This window comes from Lissotriton vulgaris, chromosome 7, assembly GCF_964263255.1.
Source record: "Lissotriton vulgaris chromosome 7, aLisVul1.2, whole genome shotgun sequence".
NCBI lineage: Eukaryota > Metazoa > Chordata > Amphibia > Caudata > Salamandridae > Lissotriton > Lissotriton vulgaris.
The window spans coordinates 252,513,578-252,538,789 of NC_141695.1; the positions used below are offsets into that span (position 1 = coordinate 252,513,578).

The 25,212-nt window shown below is 47.8% G+C and overlaps 1 protein-coding gene across 4 annotated transcripts in view; it reads left to right on the forward strand.

Annotated features, from left to right (window-relative positions):
• The window catches only part of LOC147701317 (putative methyltransferase DDB_G0268948), a 401,041-nt gene that overhangs the window by 291,543 nt on the left and 84,286 nt on the right, over nucleotides 1–25,212 (forward strand). For 2 of the 4 annotated variants that reach the window (XR_015297446.1, XM_086930038.1), the window contains exon 6: nucleotides 4,658–4,795. The exons of 1 other annotated variant lie outside the window; for it this stretch is intronic. Coding sequence is in view for 1 of the 3 variants with exons in the window: in XM_086930038.1 (XP_086786164.1) it covers nucleotides 4,658–4,795 (138 nt within the window). In the remaining 2 variants the exon portion in view is untranslated. The remainder of the gene's footprint in view (nucleotides 1–4,657; nucleotides 4,796–25,212) is intronic. One more of the 4 variants, XR_015297447.1, reaches the window with a different exon arrangement.

Sequence of the window (25,212 nt, forward strand, 5' to 3'; positions counted from 1 at the left end):
ATTGGGCGTTCCATTGGCGCCGGATAAGACAGAAGGTCCCTGTACATCCCTGACTTTCTTAGGGATTGAAATTGATACCTTGTCTATGGTGGCGAGATTGCCTGAGGCTAAAGTGAGGGAAATGTCTGCCTTCATACATCTGGTGTTGGGGGAGCGGAAAGTTGTTTTGAGGACCGTCCAGAAGCTTTTGGGGTACCTCAATTTTGCTTGCCGGGTTGTTCGGGCGGGCAGGACGTTCTGTAGACGTCTGGGTCTTTCAATGTCCGGCGCAAGCCTTCCCCATCATCGGGTGCGCATTACCACCGCTGTGCGTGCCGATTTGACTGTCTGGCTTCGTTTCCTGCAGGAGTTCAATGGCGTGTCCTTGTTTTTTGCGGATGAGGACATGGTGTGGCAAGTCCAGTTGTTCACGGATGCGTCGGGAGCTCACGGATTCGGTGTATTTTGGGAGGGTCGATGATGCGCGGCCGGCTGGCCGGTGCACTGGAAGGAACAGGGTCGCAGCATAGCGTTTCTGGAGCTCTTCCCGCTGCTGGTTGCTTTGTATCTCTGGGGGGAGGAGTTTCAGAATCGCTCCGTCTTGTTCCATGTGGACAATTTGGCAGTAGTCCACCTTGTCAATCACCAAAAGGCTCGTGACTTGCGTGTTTTGCGGCTCCTGCGCGCATTCATGCTGCGGTGTCTGCAATTAAATATTGTCTTTAAAGCACGGCATGTTCCTGGTACTTCTAATTGCATCGCTGACTCTTTGTCTCGCTTTCAGTGGTCCGAATTCCGCAAGTTGGCTCCTGGGGCGGACCTGGAACCAACGGCGATCCCACAGTATGTATGGGACCTGGGGGATTGAGGGTACAACAATTGGTCGAAAATTCAGTGGCTGACTCCACAAGGCGGGGTTATGTGAAGGCCTGGCATGAGTTTCTGCAGTTTGGTAAGGATTTGACGGGGCCAATCAGGGCCGGGTTGTCAGATGAACAATGCATCTTACAGTTTGTTTTACATTTGGCGGACAAGGGCCTATCGCCCACAACCATTTCTGGCAAGTTGGCTGGGGTTTCTTTTTATGGGCAGCTTTGGTGGGGGAGGGATCCTGTTGGGGGGGTGTTGGTTCGTAAAGTGTTGAAAGGTCTGGCTAGGCTTCGGGCTGGTGGTCAGCAGCTCCCGCTGCCGGTGACTTTTGAGTTGCTCCAGTTGCTGTTGCCGGAATTGGAGGTGTGTTGCCATGATGCTTTTGAGTGTGCCAAATTTCGTTTGTGTTTTGTCTGGTTGTTCTTTGGGGCATTTCGGGCATCAGAGTTGCTGGGGTTGCGGGGTAGGGTAGGTATGACCAGCAGTGAAGTGGTGTTGGAAAGTGACAGAGTGAGGCTGTGGCTGCGGGCGTCCAAAACCGACCAGATGGGGAGGGGTAAGTGGGTGTTCCTTGGCAGGAGTGGTGTCTCTGCATGTTGCCCGGTTGGAGAATGGGAAGTTTTTGTGTCCTCCCAACATTTTCTCCAGGGGCCCATTTTTTGTCATGCTGATGGTAGTCCCATAGTTGCATCTCAATTGTTGGCTGTATTACGCAAGGTATTGTTGCGCCTGGGGAGGGATCCTGTTCAATTTGGTACCCATTCATTCAGAATTGGTGCGGCGACGGAGGCCGCTAGGTTGGGGTGGGACTGGTCACAAATTCGTCGCATTGGACGTTGGCGTTCCAAGTGCTGTGAAAAATATGTGAGAAAATAGTACATTTTTGCTTGTCTAACATTTCTTTTTCTCCTAGGTCCTTGGCCCTCAGTCGCCGGATCCAAAGGGAGGGTGTGGATACTGGGGCACTCTTTTGTTAAACGGGCAGCTTTAGCCGCTGCCAGTCAGCTTTGTGGGAGATCACTTGGTTTAAACAGCATGACGCACGAAGTCTCCTGGCATGGAACGGGGGGCATGCGCTGGGGTGGGCTTTTTCCCGCCTTGGCGGCTTTGGTTTCACAGTGTTTGGGGGGTCCTCCGGATCTCCTGGTACTGCATTTGGGCGAAAATGACTTAGTTTCACTCTCTGGTTTGACTTTGTTGAAATTAATGAAGCAAGACCTGGAAATCATCAAGACCACATGGGTGAGCACCATGCTGATATGGACTGAGTTTGTACCTCGTTTGCAATGGCGTGGGGCGAGGAACCATTCCGCCCTGGAAAAGGCTCGACGGAAAGTTAATAGAACATTGCGACTTTTTGTCACCATTTGGGTATCTACAGTTTGGATCATTACCATTTAAAAGTCTCTGAACATCATTTATTCTGTGAGGATGGTGTACATCTGTCTTCTTTGGGCATTTCTTTTTACCTTCTGGAACTCAGGGATTTGATTAGCAAAGTTCTTCAGGTGCAGTTGTGGTGTGCTCCTTCCTTTCCATTTTTAGGTGGGGCAGGAAAACGCTAAAGGTTTTCCTGGGTGGCGGGTTTTTGCTAGTGGGGTGGGCAGCCTGGAGCGGGTTGGCCATCCTGAAGGGTAGCTCGTTGGGTAGTACTAGGGGTAGTAGGCAAGAGTTAGTTCGGGGTTTTGGGATTTAGGTTTCGTAGGCTCACTGTAGAGTTGAATTATGGTAAATAAATAATGAATGAATGTGTTCACGAAATTTATGATGCACCTGTCTTAAAATAAAGTGGCCTTTCTTGCTCATAAAGAGGTGTGGACAGTGATTTCTTGCGCGAGGGGGGACCCAGGGAGAGCTAGGCGCGAGCCGGTCTCTTCCTGGGTATGTTCGCGCGAGAATCAGGGCATCAGGTGGGGACTGATTAGGGGAGGAGATATAAGGGAGGCAGGCTGGCGGTTGGGAACTGCGTGGCGGGAAGCTAGAAGGGAGGTTTTGTTTTGCCCCACCCACCCTCCCTCTTTTTTATTTTATTTTTGGGTTTTTATTTTGCGGTGCTCTAGGTGCTGCTTTGTTTTGTAGGTTTGCCACTGTTAGGACAGGTGTCTTTGTTCTTTTAGGAGGTGGGTTTTTGCTAGTGGGGTGGGCAGCCTGGAGCGGGTTGGCCATCCTGAAGGGTAGCTCGTTGGGTAGTACTAGGGGTAGTAGGCAAGAGTTAGTTCGGGGTTTTGGGATTTAGGTTTCGTAGGCTCACTGTAGAGTTGAATTATGGTAAATAAATAATGAATGAATGTGTTCACGAAATTTATGATGCACCTGTCTTAAAATAAAGTGGCCTTTCTTGCTCATAAAGAGGTGTGGACAGTGATTTCTTGCGCGAAGGACCTTAAACATCAAATGTGCTAATGCTAAAAGCACACAAACTCAAAGAACAGCTGTAAAGCTTCCCTGCAAGTCTGCTATATGTCCCACAGGCAATCAAATAAAAATGATCTTCTTTGAGAGGTGGATGGGGAATATGAGATACTGAAATAAACTTACAGACCTACTGCTCAAACCTCATTTTGAATAAATAAAACATTACATTGGTAGACCCACCCTCAAAAGAGTTGAAAGAAAAGCGTAGGATAAAAACTGCCTTTACTACCCAAGAGATGGTAGTCCTATTTTTATCGCAGAATATGTTATTTGTTTTGCTTTTCCCTCAACCAATAAGTGCCACCTTAAACCTGGAGGCGGGAACTTCCTGTAGAAGCAGATTCAGTCAGAACAGGAGGACAGCGCTCAGAACTCTTTTGCATCGAAATTTTCCTTATATATCAGATTCCTGTAATAATTGCTGAATAAGACCACTGCAAGGCAGGAGACTGTTCTTCTCACGATTTCCGCGCTTCAAAAGCGTCAGGCACTGTCTCTCTGTAAAACGGCTCACGCTGACTGGAGGCTCCCAACTCCCCTCGACCTCGGCAAAAGCAGCGCGGCTGAAGTGAAACACGACACTCCTTGAGCAGACTTTCACGGCTCACAGCGGAAACTTAAACAGAGACAGAGGCATTCATTGTAGAAATTTCCTCTTTTTGCACTGCAAGGAAAGCGACCCCATGATCCTGAAAAGTGTTGTCCTTCTACTTCAGGCAAAACTGAACACAGATGACAGTTACCACGCAGGAATCAATCAACACTGCACTTTCCCTGACACCATAAAAACCGGAGCCGAAACACTGGAGGCCAGGAGTCAAGTCTCTCAGCAGAGAGTAATACACAACTATTTCCTTTTCTTTTCCACCAGTTTACCGAGCCAGTTCTTTTTAATTTCACATTCCGCTTCAGTCTCAAACTGTGCTTCACTCACCGGGAAGTCAAGATCCCCATATATTTCATTAATTTTTTTCCCGAAATATCTTCTCTTAGACCTCCGGTCAAGCGTCACTAAACCAGGGAAGGGCACTCAAAATGGGCTGTCCCTGACACAGCCTCTGGACCTCGTCGCCACCAAAATGTAGTAATATGGGTCCAAACAGGTAGAATGTTATACTGGTTTATTTGCAGCATAAACATACGGTGCCCCCGGCTTGACAGGGCTCGCACAGCTCATCAACCACATCAACGTTCTAACTCTGCCTTCAGCAAGGTGGCAGGCACCAACCAAGTGGTATGGGAGGGTAGGGGTGGCGGGAGGTACCACCTAACGACTTAAGTTACAACACTGTGCTGCATGATCATTTCATAAATATACCCCGTACTGCTTCAATAAAAAAGAGTAAGCCAGTGGGCAGTAACATTTTATACCCTGTATTTTTTTTTTTTACAGGGTCACAAAAATCTTGCTGAAGTATTCCCTATCCATCACAGAATTGCTGGGGTACGTAGAAACACTCTTCATGTTCCAAACATTCTCAAGGAGGGATCCAAAAGCAGCAAATGCGTTTCTGGAAAAACTACAAGAAAGGTAAAAAACTCTTACCGCTATATTTTAAGTTGTCTAGCAAATCTTTTGAACAAGCCTTTTGAAGATGTACTACTTGGTACCATTATAACAGGATAGACATATTTACATTTTATTTGTACCATTCTGCAAGCTTGACTGGAATAAATGTATCTTACTACTATACTTGTGGAGAAGAAAAAGCATATTTCTACCATGACTCAGAGTTCTCGGTTCACTATTCCATAAGGATGGTTTTACTATTCTGCGTTGATTGTCTTTTATATTATTAGACTACTTCTCTGCATCATGATTCTGTAGTGATCCGCTTATGGACAGTTCCTAATCCATTTCAATCTCTGGTCCTCATTATCAGCATCCATAGTTTGTGTTACCAGTTTATATTCCAACTCCTTGCTAGAGTCAGATAAAAACACACCATTTCGTTAGTTGCATTTCAATCACAGAGAACAGCCATTTTAGGAAATGGAGTCCCAGTGGAAAACTGACTGCATTTATCGTGATATGTATCCACACTGTGTAGCAGGAGTTACATACCTTTTGCCTATCAGATATTGCAGGCCACGCAACTCTGTACACACTCATAATGCAGCTTTAAACACGAACACATGTTTGCTTTATCGTACAATAAACATTGCTATACAGGCAGTAAGTAGTCTTTATTGATAGATCAATTAAAATCCTTTCCATATTCATGGCCAAGCAATCAATGAAGGATAAAAGCATATAAAAGACCAAACTACATATTTTGGCAATCAAAGATAGAAAGGATAAAAACCTCCGTAGAGGAATAAAATCCAAAGATTTGCCGGATGGTCTTGGGAGATAAAGTACACAGTGATTTATGTGTTAATAAAGTGCCACCAACCGGTCCAGGTGGGAGAATAAAAGTGTGAGTGTAAGGAGCAGGATCAAGAGAATATAGTGCTATACTCCTCTAGCTTCTTAAACATGGATGGACTACAGTGACAATTGTACTGGAACGCCCCTCAACAGGGAACTCCAGTGTTGTGGCACCAACCAGTGTAGGTGAGGCTATAAATATGTAAGTATAAAAGCAGGACCAGGAGAATAAAGTGCTGTGCTCTTCCAACTTCTTAATAGTGGCTAGAGTGCAATGGCAATTGTACTGAAGAGAGCCTCAGCTAGTAAATTGGGTGCGAGGAGCAAGCCAAGTCAGGTGCTATGCTCTCCCCGCTCATTAAGGATCCTCATTGCCTTGCATGACAGTTGCACTGGGTCACTGCTAAGTGAGGCTCTTACAGCTGGGCAGCAAAACCTGATTTGCAAAGATTTTAAAGATGGACTTAGAAGATGTTGCCTATTGGTAACATGGCTGAGCACACACACAGTAAGTAAAGCATTGTTTAGCTAGGATATTTACAAAGACGGCACTGAGTGCTAGTCCAAGACTGAATCCAAGGGCATGAAAAGTCCTTTGACGGAAAGACACCAAGGTGGATGAGCATCAGATCATATTTCTTGGCCTCAGAGAAATGAGAAGGCAGGTAGGTGTGACATTTGCTCACTAGTAGCCTTGTCTGTGACTTGGTATAAAAGCTTGTCTGCTCTGCTTGTGACTCATTTGAATGTGCTGCATTCCATGGATTTATGCCGAGCTTTTAATTGCCGCACTGAGATTGACTGTTGTAATGCAGGCAACACAGATGTATTTTCTCAGGCCTGCTTATCTTTTGACAGCAAGTACTGATAATGAAATCGAGTTCGCCTCAATGCCCTTGTCGTCCAGCAAATCTTTACAAAGGCCCTGTTCCTGATTGGGCCCTGGTGATACAGACCAAACTTGGGCCTGATTTGGACTTGTGAGAAGTGCTGCGGAATTGCGCACAGATTTTTAAAGAGGCTCGATTGTAGGGTAGTTACGTTTTCTAAATCTTTCCCTTTGAGCAGTTCTGAGCCATAGGATTTCAAGGCATGAATGTTGCAGCCACGACCTGACGGAGATGATGTGTTTGTTTGTTTTATGAGTTTTGTTATAGGATTTTAAGTTTCCTAAAGCTATGCCCTATCCTTAGGTCAATTGGTGGTTTGCTGGGAAGGACTATATTGTCTGCTTTTTGCTGTCATCTAATTTGTTCTGTGCCTGGGAAGATCGTTCAGCACATTTTCAAGGTGATTTTCAAGAATGCCTGTATCGATGTTGAATAGGTAGGGTGCCAAAACCCACCCCTGTTTCTTGGACAATGTTGGTGATGATTATTTGAGCGGTTCTGGAACTGTGGACTCTCTTGGTGTGTTCCCAATTGTTGGAGTTGATGTTGATGATTGTCTTCAGCTGTTTCACCGGCATCACCCACCAAGACATTTTCCCTACAGCTGAGCCCTCTGAACTTTGTCTAAAGCTACTTTTATGTCGATTAAGAAGGCATAGAGCTTGCTGGATTGAGGGATTGCTTGATTAGCCAGTAGGATAGCCGCCACAGGTCCACTAGATCTATGGGCTTGTTGGTAGCTTAGATCTTGGCTCCTACATTGAATAAAGTGATTAGTTTGTAAATAGTGGGGCAATCAGATTTATTTATTAGCAATACGATGCTGCCTTGCCGGAATGGTGTTTGTTGACATGATAATAGAAGGGTTCATTTCGACGTCCAAAGTGGGGAAGTTGTTTTTGTATAGCACTATTGGAAGGCCATTGGACCTTAGTGCCCCAGAGGACCTGCGTTTTTTTTTTTTGCCTTTAGGTTTCCTGCTTGTGGTATATCAGGATATGGACCTCCTCTGTGTAGTAAGTACCTTGATCTCCCGCAGGCCTCTTCATGAATTGTCAGGAGATGGCCCTCGTCAGCCTGATGTGTGTTGTTAAAACATCTTTTGTTATACCCTCATTATGGTGTCAGAGACGGCAATTTGCAAATTTGTTGGTTTTAGACCAAAAAGATTTACAGTTGTTATGCTTGCTTGCGTGAAGCAGTTTTATCCAGAAACCCATCTTAAGTTATGTTTGGCGAAACAAATGGCTTTTTGTAGGTTTGCCAATTTTAATGATGGAGCCCTGTAGGCTAACTACCCCAGTGGAAGGTGCATCTGAGCCCCATATTCAGTGGTTTTTCATGATCCTTATTTGTGATGTGAACCATTCTACCCTAATTGGTCCAAAGCCTTGTTTGCTGAGGGGGTATTATTAGGAATTTTGTGGTGAGGGCCTCTCCAAAGGCCTCACATGCCTGAACAGGTGTGATGTAGAAATTGGCACTTAGCGGATCCGATTTGAGGTGGGTGGTACTGAAGACCATATGGATGCCTATCATTGTGTCCTTCCATATGAGGCACCTCATTGAACAGTTGGGGCTGAGGACAGGCCTTGTGCTTTTGGGGACTGTGGTGGAGTAAGCTTCAGTGTAAATGTTTGGACCATGTGATCACTCATTTTTATGGAAAAGTAGGTAGTTCCTGTGAAAAAGTAGGGGTCTACCAAAGTATATTCTAATGTGGAATATGCCCTGTCTGTCTGGTGAAGGCTGCTGGTTTGTCCGAGCAGCTCCCTCCAAAGGCAGTTATGCACATCCTGTCTGGGTGATCATGTCTGTACTGGTTTCTGATTATTATTTTCAAGATTTGATTAAGGGGTTTAAAATCTGAACCTTGCAATAAGTTCATGTTGAAATCGCCCAACAACAGTTTTAGAGATTGTGAATACACGAATTGTAGAGATTTATTTAGACCTGTCAGGGTCTTGATATTGGTGGGTTTGTTCTTATGTGGTGGGTTGATATAGAAATTAAGAATTATTTGTGTGGAGTGCAGCTCTGAATGCAGTGCCCCTGAGAACTTTTAGGCATTAAATCAATGATAAGCCTACGTCCACCACCTTGTGGGCCCACACTCTTTCAGTTGAGATGTAAAATGGCAGCCCCCTTTTGTCCTGCCCACCTTCACTTCTTTTATTGCTGCATTGTTGTATTCCTTGATGCCCACAATTGGTGTTGGTGCCTGCTGCCAGGTTTCTTGCTGTAGCAGGATCTCAAATTCACAGAAGTAGGATAGGAAGTTGTCATCCTCCACCTTGCTGCCTTGCAAATTCACAGTCTATGCACTGATTTTACAAGGGTGGGCTTGCAGGGGTCCTAGATGCACCACTCATGCAACTCTTATGGAACGGCCACTGGAGGGCCATGCATCTTGGTGGTCATCAAGGTTGGCTGTCTGTTGTGTTCGTTTATGTGGAGAAAGTGACCTTGTGATTTGTAGGTCTATCCTGACTGCTGTTGAGTGAACTGGGTCGACGGTCCTCTTCAACAGACCTGATATTGGAAGAGGCAGGAGCTGAGGGCTAGGATAGAAGACTGGAGCAAGTTTCCTCATGTCGATTCCCAATGCTGCAAATGTTTTCCTGTACTGCCAAACATGGGATGCAATATTTTCGTTTGACCAGGTAATGGTAGTACATTAGTTTCTTGGTATTTCTGGGTTGGGTATGAATTGACATGCTTCTATGCTGTTGGACATGACAAAGGCCTTGTGATGCTTAGACCAGCCTTAGAACTGTGCTCTGGTTTAGGATGTCATACTTGCCTCTGGATTTGTAACAAAAGATCAGCTTGAGCACTGCCTTCTTCTGATTTGTGCTGACAATTCACTAGTGCTGTTACCATGTTGTAGATGTTGCATCTGGCACAACAAGCAGCCTTGACCAGGTTTGTGAGGCTTGGCTGACGGGGAGGTTCATCTGGGGCACTCTTTGGATTTCTAGGTGGAAGAACACCACAGTGACTCATCTTTGAATGTTGTTTCCCTCTGATGTTAAAGAATTCCTATTTTAAAGCTCAACCCTGTCAAGAAAGTGCAGTCCTTTAATGTTGGTATGGTCACAGATTATTGGTGTGGTGACTGTGCTTAATCTAGCTGATGTGACTTCTGTGCCCCCAAAGAGTACTGATGGGTGAGCTGTGGCAGCAGAGGACTACTGTATGTGTGTATGTTACTCAGACATTGTTGGTGCTGGTGGCATAGAATGTCTGCTTGACATAGCGGCTGCGAGTCAGGTAATGGATTCCCAACACTCCTCCAGCCACCAAAATATCGGATAAGGAGCAGTAATAGGAGCTGTGTCCTGGGCCTTTTATGTGGCCTTCTTCATTTAAGAGTAGTAATGCTGTGCTGTTTTTTTGTAGAATAGGCTCCGTTGATTACAGTTTTGCCTTTGCTTTTTGTTGCTATTCTCCGACGCTTGGATTACCTCTTTGAGAGTGAAGTTCATGGGGGCTGGCTGAGTTGACATGCAGTGTCTAGTTCACTCATTAATTATGCCCTTGTTTGCAGAGACGTAATGTTTGTATGGATACTCCTGTATGGAGAATAGGACTGATGCTCTTCTTAATGGGCTCTTGAGATGACTCTTGAGATGACAATTCTTGGGAGTAGTCAGCTGGTTGCTGGAAGAGGGTCTGATCTGGGAAGCCTTGACTTTTTCTAATAGTTATGATAATATTGTAGGGACCCAGGCAAGAGTGTCCATGGTCGAAGAGCATTGGCATACGTGGTCAGTTGTAGTTGGATCATGCTACATCTTTCTTATAATGGCATGCAGTGCCTTCAATTTATGATCAGTTCCTTGCATGTGGACTGCAAGAGCATTGAGTAGGACAACGTGTGCATCCAGTGTGTCTGAATGCTATGTCAGTGCAGACAAAATCACCTCCATGGTGCTCAGCAGCGGGTGCCAGATGGATATGCCCCGGCCAGTGGTTTGATGATTCTGGGGATAGACTTGCCGTGTGAACTCATGAAGCGATTGCTGTGTCATCTTGGCCCCCTTTTGAGCAAGGATGTTTCAGGTGGGTCGAGGTTTCTTATTGTCCGCTCCTCAATGTTTCTCCAGGGGGAGGAGCCTTCCAGAAGTTGTGGGCCCCCAGGGAGAGTTTGATGGGAGAGAGCAGGTTGTAATGTTCATGTTTTTGGGTCTAAGGTGGGGGATGAACTGTGTTGGTCAGTGGACAGGTCCTGTGTCTGACCGACACAACTTAGGAGCATCTCCTGTCATGCTGTGGAGTCATTTGAGGCCACCTCCAGAGCAGCAGTAGTTAAACCATTATGTAACTGGCTTGTACGGTACATCTGAGAATTGTTCTGGGGACTAAACAGTGTTTCAGGGAGGATACTATGGTGGGCAGCTGTTTTGTATCATGCACTAAGACCTCCAACAGATGCTGAGCTTTGGAGAGTGTTTAGGTGAGACTTTGTTAGAGGGTGGGGGAAAAACTGAAGTTGTTGCTCTAAGTCACATTTCCATTTTCTGTTTCTCCCTGTCAGATTTGACTTAGGCTGTGGTGGTAGCTTTCCCTTAGACTTGGAAGGGAGTACCTTCTTCACTGGAGGTTATTGGCTTTCTCAGCCTTGCCCTTGGTCTGTTTGGGTGAGGGAGTTGGGTGCCATACAGGTGGCTTTTATTAAGTCATTTACTTTTGTTTTTTTAGGCCCAATGGCTAGGAGCAAATGTTTGTTGTGGTTGGCTTGTTATCCGCCCTGCGTGTTGCCTCTGCTAACTCTGAGTCAAGGGCTAGGGCTGGTGGGTTGGTCATGGGTCTTCCTTCGTAAAGCCCAAGTATTTGTTGCTGTCTTAGTCACTCGACAAACATTTCCATACCTCACTGTGCCTTGCTTACAACCTGAGGGGCTGGGTGTGCTTCGTGCAAGACAGCAGGGTCTCAGGGTTGAGAAGCGTCTGAGGAGTAGCAAGCTGTACCCATACCGGGCCTGTCCACTTCAGCACTGAGCCCGGCTCAATATCACCCCTAATCAGTGATCAATGTTTGGTATTGCTCTATCCCCCACTCCTGGAACCTGAGCATACAGAATATTTTGGATGTCTAAATTGTAGGGGTACTTGAGTGGAAGCCTTTTGTTAGCATTGTTCTGTTGCTCATGGTATTAACTGCCACCACATCTGTACCATCTATCCTCAGGCTTTAATGAGTTAGTGCAGCAATGGCAGCAGTACGAACTGTTGCTTTGCCGGCTTTATCAGGAATTCCCTTCAATGTGAACACCAACATGTTGATTACTCATTGTATGAATAACATAAGGCCATGGCAGGCCTTCTTTCAGTTTCGCCACTTGTGCAGTATGCAACCTTTTGAGTATCTAAATCCATTCTGGCCCCAGTAGTGTAGATAAATAGTATAGGACTGGACACATTTAAATGAACCACACACAATAAGTGTGGGGAATTCCCAAAGCACATTTTGAAGCTTTGTATCAGGGCTTTGAGTTCTGGCAGCTGCGCTGTATGGTCCTCTGACGACTGAGTGTATATCTTCCCAGGACAGAAGTTTCTATCATGCATGCACCTCTTTATAATCACGATGCTGAAGAATATTTCTGGAGGGCGTGGCCAGGCGCCATCAAAGATGGCTGCCTGAGACCCGAGCTCTGATGGGAATGAGGCTGCCCCCGTGCATATCCGCTCAATATCCTGGCCAGGGCGCTTCTACATCTGCACCTTGACCCCCTAACAAGTAGTGCCTTTGACCGGAGCGAGAACCGGAGCTCCGCGACCCAGCGCAGCCGAGTCATGGCCGTTTTCTAGCCGCAGAGGACCTGGTGCTGTCTGCCTGGAGCCCCGGGCCGTGTGCAGTGGAACTCGAGGCCCCGGCTTGGGGCCTACTTACACCACGTGAGCCGGAAGAGGACCGCCGGCCTGTCAAGAAGCCTGTGGACGCGGAGCCCGGGCCACGCCTTTTTCAAGCACCCGGTGGTGCCAGGAGACCTGCGGTGACGGGGGGGGGCACAGAGGCCCCCCCGGGAGCACCAAATCCCATCCTGTTTGCGCCAGTTTGAGGCTCCAAGTAGGAGATGGGCCCAGGGGCACAGAGAGAAGGGAGTGCCTGGTGAGCTGCGCGAGGCCCGCAAGCACCCCCGAGCGGGGGGAAGGCTCCAGGCTCGACGGCATGGCGGCTGTGGACCGCGGCAGCGAAGTTGACGGACCTGCATCACAGGGCAACATCGGCCGGGTCCTGTTAGAAAGCCCCGGGGGGAAGTGCCCCCTTCAGCGTGAGGCGGGACGTGGCTGGGCCCTACACCAGGATTTGGACCCAGAAGAGGTGAGGAGGCCCAGAGGCAGTGTGTAGGCCAGAGGTAACGTCGGCTACGTTTAGGTGCAGCGGTGTGGAGCTGAACCCCTGGTGGCACATTCCGCGAAGTGGTGGCGCACTCTTCCCGTGGGGACCAGAAGAGGACGCCCTTGGCCGGGGTCGGCAAGCTGGGGCCAGAGGTGGTCAACTTACCGTAGCATGTCTGTTCCGAATAGACGAGTTGGGGCCCCGCCAGCCACAGGAAGGCACCTGCCACACAAACTAAGGGGCGGAAACACCGGAGCTCCCCACAGCCGTCCATCGCTCACGCGGTCCCGGTGGCTGGGCAGCGGGGGCACCACCTGTTCACCATGAGGCCAAAGGGAGGTGCATCAACCCAGACGAATAAACTAGATAAGTATGCGGTGCCGCTGGGTCAGGGACCGTCGGGAGCGGCTGGTGGGGACCAGGCAGGCCAGGTGGAACCATCCCTAACGTCAATAATGGCCGCGATTCAAACGCTAGGTACCAACCTCGAAACCAAAACGGACAAAATCTTCATTGAGGTAAACTTGCTTCACACAGACCTGAGTAAGACCCCGGATAGATCGAAATCAAATGAGAAGGACATCAAAGCATTGCAGACCTCTGGAAAACGGCAGGAAGGTCGCATTAACGAGCTAGTGCACCAACATCGACAAATGGCCCTCCGCCTCGAGGATCAGGAAGGGCGGGCCTGGAGAAGTACCATGAGCGTGGTAGGTGTGCCGGAGGGGACGGAAGGGCCAAGTGTAGAACTGTTTCTTAAAGATTGATCCTCCAACATTTGAAGCGGTTGAACGAGCCCACTGCGCACCGGTCCCTAAACCCCAGCCGGGGGCGCCGCCCAGGACGATAATTGCCAAAATATTGAGTTATAGGGACCGTTATGCTATCCTCCAGATGGCAAGGCAACAGGGTGACCTGCAGTACGAGGGGGCCACAATCCGTTTCTTTCCTGACTACACACTACAGGTCCTGCAGGAATGGCGCTCATTCCTGGGGGTGAAGACGGCGCTACGGGAACGGGGTATAAAATACATGATGTTTTTCCCAGGCAAGCTAAAGATCATCTTGGGAGGCAAGTCACTGTTCTTCACCACTCCGGAGGCCGTCCAGGAAACGGCTTGACACAGCGGCGCCGGCTGCCGAGGAGCGGCAGGATCATGGCACATGGCAAGAGACTCGGGGCCCATCCCCCGGGTCCGCTGCGGACAAATCGGAAGGGGACGCACGAAGCCAGCAATTGTGGAGCTCCAGATCGGCCAGTCCCCAATAGAATTCAGGCCGGGATGCTGCAGCACACTGAGGACCTTAATTGCGGAACCGTACCCTGCTGAACTGTACCTTATACTGTAATTGTGATGTTTACGACCTTTGAGTTAATGTGGGGAAGGTCTTTATATTTGCCAAATGACTCCGGGACTCCGCTGTTGGTTAGTGGTGCTCCATGACTGAAGGGACTTTCTAGTCTGGGGGCAGTAGAGGCACGGCGGCCGGAGTCGGAGCCGGCACAAATTCCTCAGGAGGGGGAGGTTCCTCACTCCTGGGTCGGGGTTGGATGAAAGGCACTCTGCTAATTGGGGCAGTGGGTAGTTTGGAACCTACAGAACAGGGAGTCGGAAGGGGGGATTTGTTTTGGAGGGGGGCTTGAGTCCAGTTGTGCTAGGAAGGTGGTGCGAGGCTGTGTGGGGGCAGAGGGGTGTGGGGTTATAGAGCCGGAGGGGGGAATGGGGGCGGGGTGGTGAGAAGTTGGGGGGAGTTGGAGAAGGGGGGGTAATGTTTGTTTGGTCACAGGTGAGAGGTCCTCAGCAGATCTGGTGGATCAAAGGTCCACGCCGGGTATGAACGGTGGCTATGGCTAAGAAATGGGATAAAAGCCTCAAGACACTGAGTTGGAACGTAAATGGGCTTGGGGATAAATTTAAACGCACCATGGTACTTCAGTTCATCAAGCGCAACCAGCATGACGCTGTGCTATTACAAGAGACTCATTTGTTGGGCAACGCTTGTCATGCTCTGAATAAGTATGAGTACGCTTTGGTAATCCACTCTGGTTTCACCACTGGGTCCCGGGGTGTGGGCATCTTTCTTCGACACACCTTTCCCTTCCTTCCCGACCACACTGATACGGACCCAGAGGGCCGCTTTGCCACAAACTCGGGTAAATGGGAGGAGCGCAGGCTGACCATAATATCCACATATGTCCCACCCGGTCTCCAGTCGTAGGCATACACTGACCTTGGTAAACTCCTCCTATCCCTTCCGGACGGGCAGTTGTTCATAGGGGGGGACTTAAATGCAGTAGTCTCCAGTACGCTAGACAGACTCCCACATTTCGGGAAATACCTAGGGGACAGAGATGGTTGGGTGATTTCCTAGAGACGTTTGGGCTCACGGACATATGGCGTCTGGCACACCCCGCTGATACACAATACACTTACTTTTCGGGGCCGCACCACTCTTTCTCCCGCCTAGACCACATCCTTACTCCTCTACACTGAGATACGATAGTGCGCACAGAAACACATCTGGCAAGAGGTATTTCGGACCACTCGCCGGTTATGGCCCACCTAACTGTGGGCAATAGGCGAGAGGGGTGCGTGGCACCTATTAATGCATGGTACCTTCGCAGTGAAGACCTACGTAAGGCACTGACCCTTTCAATAACATATTATTTTGATAGTAACGACAGTTCAGTAGAGTCGGTAATTACACTATAAGAGGACTTTAAAACGGTTCTCAGAGGGGAGGCCCTGTCGGCAATTGCGGGCCGGCAGAAGGAGAGGGAGGCATAACTCGTGGCAATCGAGGCAGACTTGGGGCGCTGGAGGTGGTGGCGCGTACTGAAGACACGGCGCGTCATCGTCTGTCCCTCAAAGCCATGGAATACTAGGCGATGGTGTTGGAGGAAGCGACGAAGATGGCTGCCTCTAGGGAGGGCAGGATATACAACCAGGGAGACAAGGCGAGTAAGCTCCTGGTGTGGCTTGACAAAAAACAACAAGCGAGCAAGGTAGTGGCTGAAATCCGTACAATTGATGGCTCTGTTGTAACAGAACCACATGACATAGTCACAGAATTTGCTCGTTATTTTCGGTCACTCTATAGCACGGGGTCTGACCCGCCGGAAGAAGACTCGGTAGCACTGCTAGCGGACTTTAGGATGCCGACTCTCTCTGACGTGGAGCGCGATCTCCTGGAGGCGCCGCTCACTGCGACAGAGGTGGAACGTGCCGTCGGGGATCTCCGTCCTGGTAAGGCACTCAGGCCTAACGGCCTCCCGATTTAGCTCTACAAGCTCAAGCCGGATGGCATTAGCTCTTATCTCAAGCGCATGTTTGAAGAAAGCAAGTCCAAAGGGATATTACCCAGCAACCAAAGGCTAGTAACCATCGTAGCGATTCCTAAAGAAGGGAAACCTAGGGAGTTGTGAGCCTCATATAGGCCTATCTCCCTGCTGAACGTGGAACCAAAAATACTGGCAAAAGTCCTTGCTAATAGGCTCCAGCCGGTCCTCAGCACCCTGGTTCATACGGACCAATCCGGATTCATGCCCCACCGTAATACAGCGCTTAATCTCCATCGGCTGAATGGGGTGTTGGGGAGATGCCATACGATAGGTGAAGATGCAGTGGTGGTATTGCTCGATGCTACAATGGCCTTCGATACCCTCGAATATCCCCTACATGATGGCGGTCCTTCGCAAACTGGGTTTTGGCCCCAGTTTCATCTCTTGGGTGCGGCTCCTTTATTCTAAGCCACTTGCCCAGGTGGTCGTGAACAATAAGGTCTCAGAGGCCTTCACCCTGAAGAGGGGGACCCACCAGGGGTGCTCGCTCTCGCCCCTTCCTTTTGCCCTTTCACTTGAGCCGCTGGCCACCTGAATCAGACGGGACATCTCCCTTAAAGGACTGCGATGGGCTGATGGCTGGGAGGACAGGATCTCCCTATACGCAGATGACATCCTCCTCTACCTCTCGAGGCCCCAGAGATCGCTGATCGTGGCTCTAGATATTTTTACAAACTTTGGCAAGATCTCCGGCTACAGCATCAACTGGAGTTAATCCCTGTTATACGTCCTCCATGGTGCCACTCCCGTACTTCCACGTGACTGTCCCATAAAGGTGGTCACAGAGGCCTTCACGTATTTGGGCATCTTTGTATCAAAAGACAAGACCGCCATGTATGATAAAAATCTGCTCCTGTGCCTTACAAGGCTTAAGCACGACTCTGCTGCCTGGCAGTAGCTCCTGGTCACCCTGTTGGGCCGGGCGGCACTTTTTAAAATGATGGCACTACCCCGATTTCTTTATGCCCTGCACAATTACCCTGACCTGATTCCCTCTTCATACTTCACAGCTGTTGAGGTGGCGCAGAGAAACCTCCTGTGGTCTGGTGCACCCAGAATAGCTCTGCAGAAGCTGACGCTGGGGTGGTACGATGGGATCGCCCTGACTGACATACGTTGGTACTACTGGGCCGCACATCTATCTGCCATTAACCAGCACAGCTATTGCGACGGTAATGACCCCGGGTATGGCATGGACAGGTGGCTCCTGCTGGGGGGTAATTATGAAGCAGCGCTGTACTCACGGCCAGGCAGACATGCGCTGATGGGGTTGACTCTCCACACAGTGCAATTGTGGCACATGGTCCAACGTAATATGGGCTGGCACAATAGGCTCACCCTGGCCACCCCGCTCTGGGTTTTAGAACGACTTGGCCTCTTGGGCCATACGAAGGGGTTCCGGAACTGGAACCTTATCGGAATCTCCTGGATAGGGGACCTCGGGGTCAAATCCTTTCCATCACTACAGACTACATATGAGCTAGCAGACACTGAGTACTTTCGGTACCTCCAAGACCGTCACTCGCTGCAGAAAAACATTCCACAGGGCACTGTGCCCCCGCAAGCATCCCCCTTGAAGATAGACTGTTGGATGGGCACATTCAGGAACACGCAATCTCATTTGTCTACAAGAAATTGATAAATATTCTTCCCGATCTGCTCCATGACCTTAAGGGAAGGTGGGAGGCTGATGGGCTAGAAATCGACGAGGAAGAGGGGAGGTTTGCGCTAGCCTCCCCTAAGGAGGTAGCTATCTCATCCAGGCTGCAGCTCATCCAGCTTAAAATTCTACATAGAGTGTTGATATCGACCAAGCGGCTAAAAAGGATGAGCAGATGTGAGGGTGACGAGTGTAGGAGGGGGTGCGGAATGACTGGCTCTTTCTTTCACATGCTATGGGAGTGCCCACTATTGCCGGCCTATTGGGTGAAGGTGGTGCAGTTTATGCAAGTCGTTTGGGGGATGGAGTTGCGCCCGGAGGCAAAGCGATGCATTCTTAGCATATGGCAACCAACGGACGTACCAGCTAGAGGCAGGCTCTGAGTAAAGCTCGGCCAAATGGGAGCTAAGCGTAATATTGCAAGACTCTGGGGGGCAGCCACACCTCCACGTCTCCACGACTGGTGCATGTTACAAGAGAAGACGGTGTATGTAGCCCGTGGGTGCCCCCGCAAATGAGGTGAAATATGGGACAAATGGAACGAATACAGAGGTGACATCTGCAAACCCACCCAGCCTCGGCGACCAGTACTTGAGGTGGACGACTAATTGTTATGATTTATTGCAGTCTTTTGCCATAATGATGATGTAACACTGGACCCTCTGTAAGATCTGCTGTGCGCATGTGTAACCCTTAAATGTGACCATGTTGGCCGCTGTTTGGTCTTATTCACAATAAAAAGATTTAAAAAAAAAAGAATATTTCTGTTTTGTTCCTAAGGCAGGTTGGGTAGAATTCATTCATATTGATCTAGAGGCATAGTTTAATTCGGCAGAGGGCATTCTTGTTCATATGGTAGAAATGTTTTTGCTTGTAATGTAGCATCACACCTGTAAGCTATATCTGTTGCTGTGAGAAAGTTAGCCTATTGAATTTATCTTGCATGTAATGTTCTTGCCTTTGGAATGTTTGCTTTGATGACGGCCTCTAATGTTAGCACTGGGGCAATGACAATTATGTGTTTACCCTGAGCTAGTGCTCTCTCTCCCATGGCAGCAGTCTGTACTGTTGAGAATATATTTTCATTGAATGCAAAACACATTTCAGCGTTTTTGTACAAAACCGATTGTTGTGCAATATGTACTGCATCGTCTTCATTGAAAATAATATAGGTTACATTATTTATTTGAATGTTCCTGTGTCCAATGATGCACTATAAAAATCTGGTCTAATTAGGTTGTATAAAGGTTTTACTCTTTCTGTGTAATTTAAAATGTAAGTGTTGCCAAAATATTATAATCCTAAAATGGATTGTAGTCTTTTCAGAGTTGTCCGAGGTTGAAGAAATGCACAAGTGAAGTCGTTTGCCTTCACTTGACAACTCGCATTCTAGAAATATGGGGCAATTTTTGATTTTGGTAGATTACATTTGTAGTCCAGGTGGCAAAACCTAAGATTAATATGGTTTACTCTAGCCAAGTGTTCCATCAATTAATTGATAGTTGATAGTTATCTACATGGGACAATGCCTCCTCGTTAAAAATGGCCAGGGGCTATTCCTATAACCCTGAGGTAATGGACACAATTTGCATTGATAACCTAGTGCTCAGGATGCTGTCAAATACCTGCTCACAGGTGCTATATTTTAGCAGAAAAATCCATTTGAGATTTCTTCTGCACACTGTTATGTATTAGTGTGGCGGTACGTGTGTTTTCTACTGCTAATGTTTATGTGTTGGCGTAGGTTCACAGTCTACGGCCTCTCGCCCGTATCATCGTGTCACGGCTGACATGCTGGAGCAATCTCTTGCTACGCATCCCTGCCAGTTCCTCAATGCCTCTCTCGAAACCAGCCCTGTTCCCAGTGCATGGAAAATGGCGCACATCCTTCCATTTTTAAAAAAACCCAATTTAGACCCCATAGAACATTCTAACTACAGACCGATCTTGTTGCTCCCTGCTTTTGCCAAAATTGTGTAAAAACATGTCCACTCCACTCTCTCGAACTTTCTTGAAACCCGAGATATTCTCCATCATACTCAATCCGGTTTTCAAGACTCCTGGAGATTGGACTGAGAGGGACGGTATTCAACTGGTTTGAGTCTTTCTTGTTGGGTCGCCGACAATCGATTTGGGCACCCCATACCGTTCCTCCGTTGGAGGTGGGAGTTCCACAGGGTTCGGTGTTGAGCCCCACTCTCTTTAATATTTATCTGCCCCCTCTGGCAGACTAGGTGGAGTCTCATGGTGCTCGGATTGTGTCCTACGCCGACGATACGCAGCTTCTTTTTACCTGCAATAAGAACACCGATTTCGCCGGTGATACCATCAGGAGCTGCCTCGAGGCTGTTTTTTCCTGGTTTCAATTGAACCAGTTAAGATGCAACTCTGATAAGTCAGAGATACTTTTTCTTGGCTGTTCCCCTGATGCCCACTGGAAATCGTGGTGGCCTACCCACATTTACCCTCCATCAGCAGCCACTTCTTTGGCAAAAAATCTGGGTGTAAAAATCGATAATGACCTAACTCATAAACCCCAGATTCTTGGCGTAGTCGGCCAGTGTTTTGGCATTTTACAAACCCTCAGGAAATTTCTTCCTTTTCTTTCCCATGGCCATAGGAGGATTACGGTTCAGGCGTTGATCGGCTCTAGGCTGGATTACGCCAATGTACTTTATCTGGGCCTCCCGGAATACTTTCTTACGCGCCTCCAATCTGTACAGAATTTGGCGGCAAGGGCCATTTTTGGCCTTAGCCGTAGGGCTCATACCTCGGCTCTTCTGAATTCACTTCATTGGCTGCCAGTGCGCAAACGTATTTATTTCAAGACTCTTATTATGGCCTTCAAATCTCTGCACGGCATTGGTGCTGTTTATTTAAGGAAAAGAGTGCGGTTGTATCTTCCCTCTAGATCTCTTTGTTCCGCCTCTCAAGCTTTGGACATTGTCCCTGCAACTAAACGAGCGTGCATTGGATGTCATTCCTGCAGACTGTTGGCTCCTCAACTTTGCAACAAACTGCCCCTTTCTCTCAAGAAATTAGACAACCGGATGTCCTTTAGGAAGGGTCTTAAGACCTGGCTGTTTGGACAATAATTTGCATGTGTTTTCTTGGTCATACCTCCAGAGATCTGTATAGCGCCGGGACTCTCTGTCCGAGTAGCTGAGCGCTTTATAAGACCCCCATTAACATAACATAACATAACATGTGGAAGCATTTAAATGTCTGTAGTCTAGGAATAAAAAATATGAATTATCAGGTTTCATTACCGGAAGTAAGGGATTATTCATGGATGATGTGCAATTTTCAATTACTCCATAATCTAGGATTTAACTGACTTGTTACTTTGCTTTATGTTTTTTGGGTACTGTCTCTGAGGTTGAGGATTAGATTTTAATGGTATTATTTGGTGAGGTGACTCATCAACCCACCTAACACAGCCCTAATGCCTACTCCTGCACGTAAGCCTTTTTTGACTGATTATGGTACGAGGTCGGAGAAGGCAAATAAAATTACCACTTCCCCCCAATTCAGCTGTCCATTAAGAACTCATGTGGCCAATCATTTTCAGCCAAAAGAATGTCATATTCATATGTCAAATCCTCCCAAAAGAGACCCTCCATTTGTCTGGGTTTGGCTACCTTCATTTGGAGTGTTATATCATATAAATGACAAGGACACTTACCCTTGTATCAGGTGTTTCTACCTTGATAGGCTCACTCAGCACTACTGCCACCAGATAATCCACCAGGTTCCAGTGAGCCATTGTGACTTCAGACCCACAGTCCAGCATCATCACTGCTCATTCCGCATTCAGAAGCAGAGTCCTCAGTACCATGGACATTTCTAATGTTAATCCTTGCTAACTTCTACTTTCTAAATTGATGTTAAGGAGTCTTTTGTTTGCCTTTCTATTTAATGATGTATTCCAAAATGCAATTTATCTTTATTTTTGGCTTGACTCACTCTTCCGATCTTTGCTCTGATTAAGTATGGACGGTAAATTTGTTCCGCTCGCTATTTTGCGATCCAAGAATTGCGCGAAATCGCAGCAAAATCCGCGAATTTGCGAGCGAGACAAATTTTTCTCAGGAAGCACTTACAGGGTTACAGTAGGTGCCCAAGTTGAAGCTAATATCTTTGTAACCATTTACAAAATGGTTACAAAGAAATTAACTTCAACTTGGGCACCTGCTGTAACCCTGTAACTGCTTCCTGAGCGGCGCCTCATTGCCTACTTGCAACTATTCTCTGACCCTGCTCTAACCCTTGAAGCAGGGTCAGAGAATAGTTACAAGTAGACAACGAGGCTCCGTGAACAGGAAGCACTTACAGCTATAGATAAAGCAGGTGCCCGAGTTGAAGGCCAAATTCAGTAACTCCTTAATCAGCCCCAAAAAATTGTGCCCTTTGTCGAGGCTGGGCGGGTGTGCTTTCTCCCCATATCTACAGTCGAAAATTAGCTATGATGCTTGATGGAGGCCTTTGCATCCTTGACTTTCACAAGTGCAATCCCTGTGCAGTTCCTATAACTAGTAGCTTCTTTCTCCTCATCTGCTGCTCTGATCTGTGCCTGACCTTTTATACACACAAGAAGAGGCATGTGAACACACAAAGAAGCCACCCACAATTTGCCCCCCACACACACTAGCGGTGTGCACCGTCTTCCCGCCCTTTACCCACTATGATGGACAGCTCACTCGAGGGACCCCGGCGCACTTTGGCGCGATGGGAAAGTTAATCAGCCCCAATAAATTGTGCGCTTTTTCGAGACTGGGCAGGTCTGCTTTCTCCCCATATCTACATTCGAAAATTAGCTATGATGCTTGATGGAGGCCTTTGCATCCTTGACTTTCACTAGTGCAATCCCCATGCAGTTCCTGTGACCAGGAGCTTCTTTCTCCCCATCTGCTGCTCTGATCGGTGCCTGACCTTTTATACACACAAGAGGTATGTGAACTCGCAAAGAAGCCCCCCCCGTTCACACACTAGTGGTGTGCACTGTCTTCCCGCCCTTTACCCATTATGATGTACAGCTCACTCGAGGGACCTTGGCGCCCTTCGGCGCGATGGCAAAGTTAATCAGCCCCAAAAAATCTTGCGCTTTGTCAAGGCTGGGCAGGTGTGCTTTCTCCCCATATCTACAGTCAAAAATTAGCTATGATGCTTGATGGAGGCCTTTGGATCCTTGACTTTCACGAGTGCAATACCCGTGCAGTTCCTGTAACCAGTAGCTTCTTTCTCCCCATCTGCTGCTCTAATCGGTGCCTGACCTTTTATACACACAAGAGGCATGTGAACTCGCAAAAGAAGCCCCCCACTTTTGCCCCCCCACATACACACTAGCGGTGGGCACCATCTTCCCGCCCTTTACCCACTATGATGGACAGCTCACTCGAGGGACCCCGGTGCCCTTCGGCGCGATGGCAAAGTTAATCAGCCCCAAAAAATCGTGCGCTTTGTCAAGGTGGGGCAGGTGTGCTTTCTCCCCATATCTACAGTCGAAAATTAGCTATGATGCTTGAAGGAGGCCTTTGCATCCTTGACTTTCATGAGTGCAATCCCCGTGCAGTTCCTGTAACCAGTAGCTTCTTTCTCCTCATCTACTGCTCTGATCGGTGCCTGAACTTTTATACACACAAAAGGCATGTGAACTCGCAAAGAAGCCCTCCCGTTTGTCCCCCCCACACACTAGCGGTGTGCACCATCTTCCCGCCCTTTACACACTATGATGGACAGCTCACTCGAAGGACCCTGGCGCCCTTCGGTGCGATGGCAAAGTTACACACACATGGTCACTGGAGGCAACTCTTCTGGCCCTACTCAGCTGTAGTGCAGGAAAAGCACTATACATTTACCCAACGAGGTAGCACTTACTGATTAGCCAGTGGAAAGTACTTCAGTTAAGTATGGTGCAAAATCGTAAAAAATCCGTGATTTCGCTGGGAAATTCGTGAATTCGTGTTTTGTTAGTGATTTCGTGCGAATTCGCGAACCGCTGATTCGCAAAATTTGCCCATACTTAGCTCTGTCACCTTTCTATCTCCGAATTACTCCTGAAAGGAACAAGAGGAATGTGTATCAGTATCCTGATACCTGTCAGGCTTTCTACTATTGTCATGGTTTCTCAAATTATATTTTTCACTCGGTGTGTTCCTGTTGAGGAGAGAGAGCCACCATGTGACTGTGTTCTGTTTTGTTTATTGGAAGTATTGAATGCTTGCTTAGAGTTATCCTTTTCAGAATTGCTCTTAGCTATTAGTTTCTCAGGTCTTACTCCCAAATTATCTTTATCTAGGGAACAATTTTCGCTCCTGCAGATACCTGGGAACATTGCCCATTAGTTTCATCCCAATGTCCAGGCCATGCTCTGCCCCAGACTCATTTTGGATTTGTTTCAATACAACTGGTATAACAGTTATTGAAGAGTACCTTGGGTTCTGGTTTAAACAGCAGCAAAGATTTTAACCTATGTGGCACAGTCTTCTATTGGGGGAACTGCTTCAAGCTGATCTGTGTTCCACATTATCCAGAACAAAATTTGCTCTTGACTGGCAGAAATCCTACCCATCACTGCGTTCAGTGTTTGAGGGTGATACTCATAGTAGCCAATTGAGGTCGCGTAGCCTCAGGAGACCTTGCAGTTGAACCATCAGTGTTTCTCATTATGTTTTGTTTTAGATTGCTGTACATTTTTACTAAGGCTCTCTACAGTGTATGCAATTCTGCTGCTGGTACAGTAGCAATATCTGGATGCGGTGTATAAGAAGCCTAGACCGGTCAGGTCGCTTCTTCTTTACTGAGCAGACCGAGTCTCATGTGTTCCATGGAATGGGGTAGGGCACCTTTAAACCAATTTACTCTTGGTCAGTCAAAGGGACTTCTATGGCCACATATGGAAAGTATTCTTCAGGTGGTTTATCCTCAATGTAAGTATGAAACAAATGCTTGCCGGAAACTCCAGGTGGGAATTTAAGTTAACCCAAGTCAAGTCAAGTCATAAAATTTGTATAGCGCACTACATACCCAGAGGGTTTCAAGGCGCTTAGGAAGGGGAGGAGGATTATTTGTCAAATATCCACGTTTTAAGCTGCTTTCTGAACGCTAGGTGGTTCTGGGTGAGGCGAAGGTAAGCGGGGAGTGAGTTCCATGTTTTAGCAGCCGGGTATGAAAAGGATCTGCCTCCCATGGTGGTCTTGTTGATGCGAGGTACGGTGGCGAGGGCTTGGCTGGAAGAACGTAGTTGGCGGGAGGGGGTGTAGAAGGACAGTCGAGAGTTGAGGCAATCTGGTCCGATGTCGTAGAGTGATTTGTGTGCGTGGGTAAGCAGTCGGAA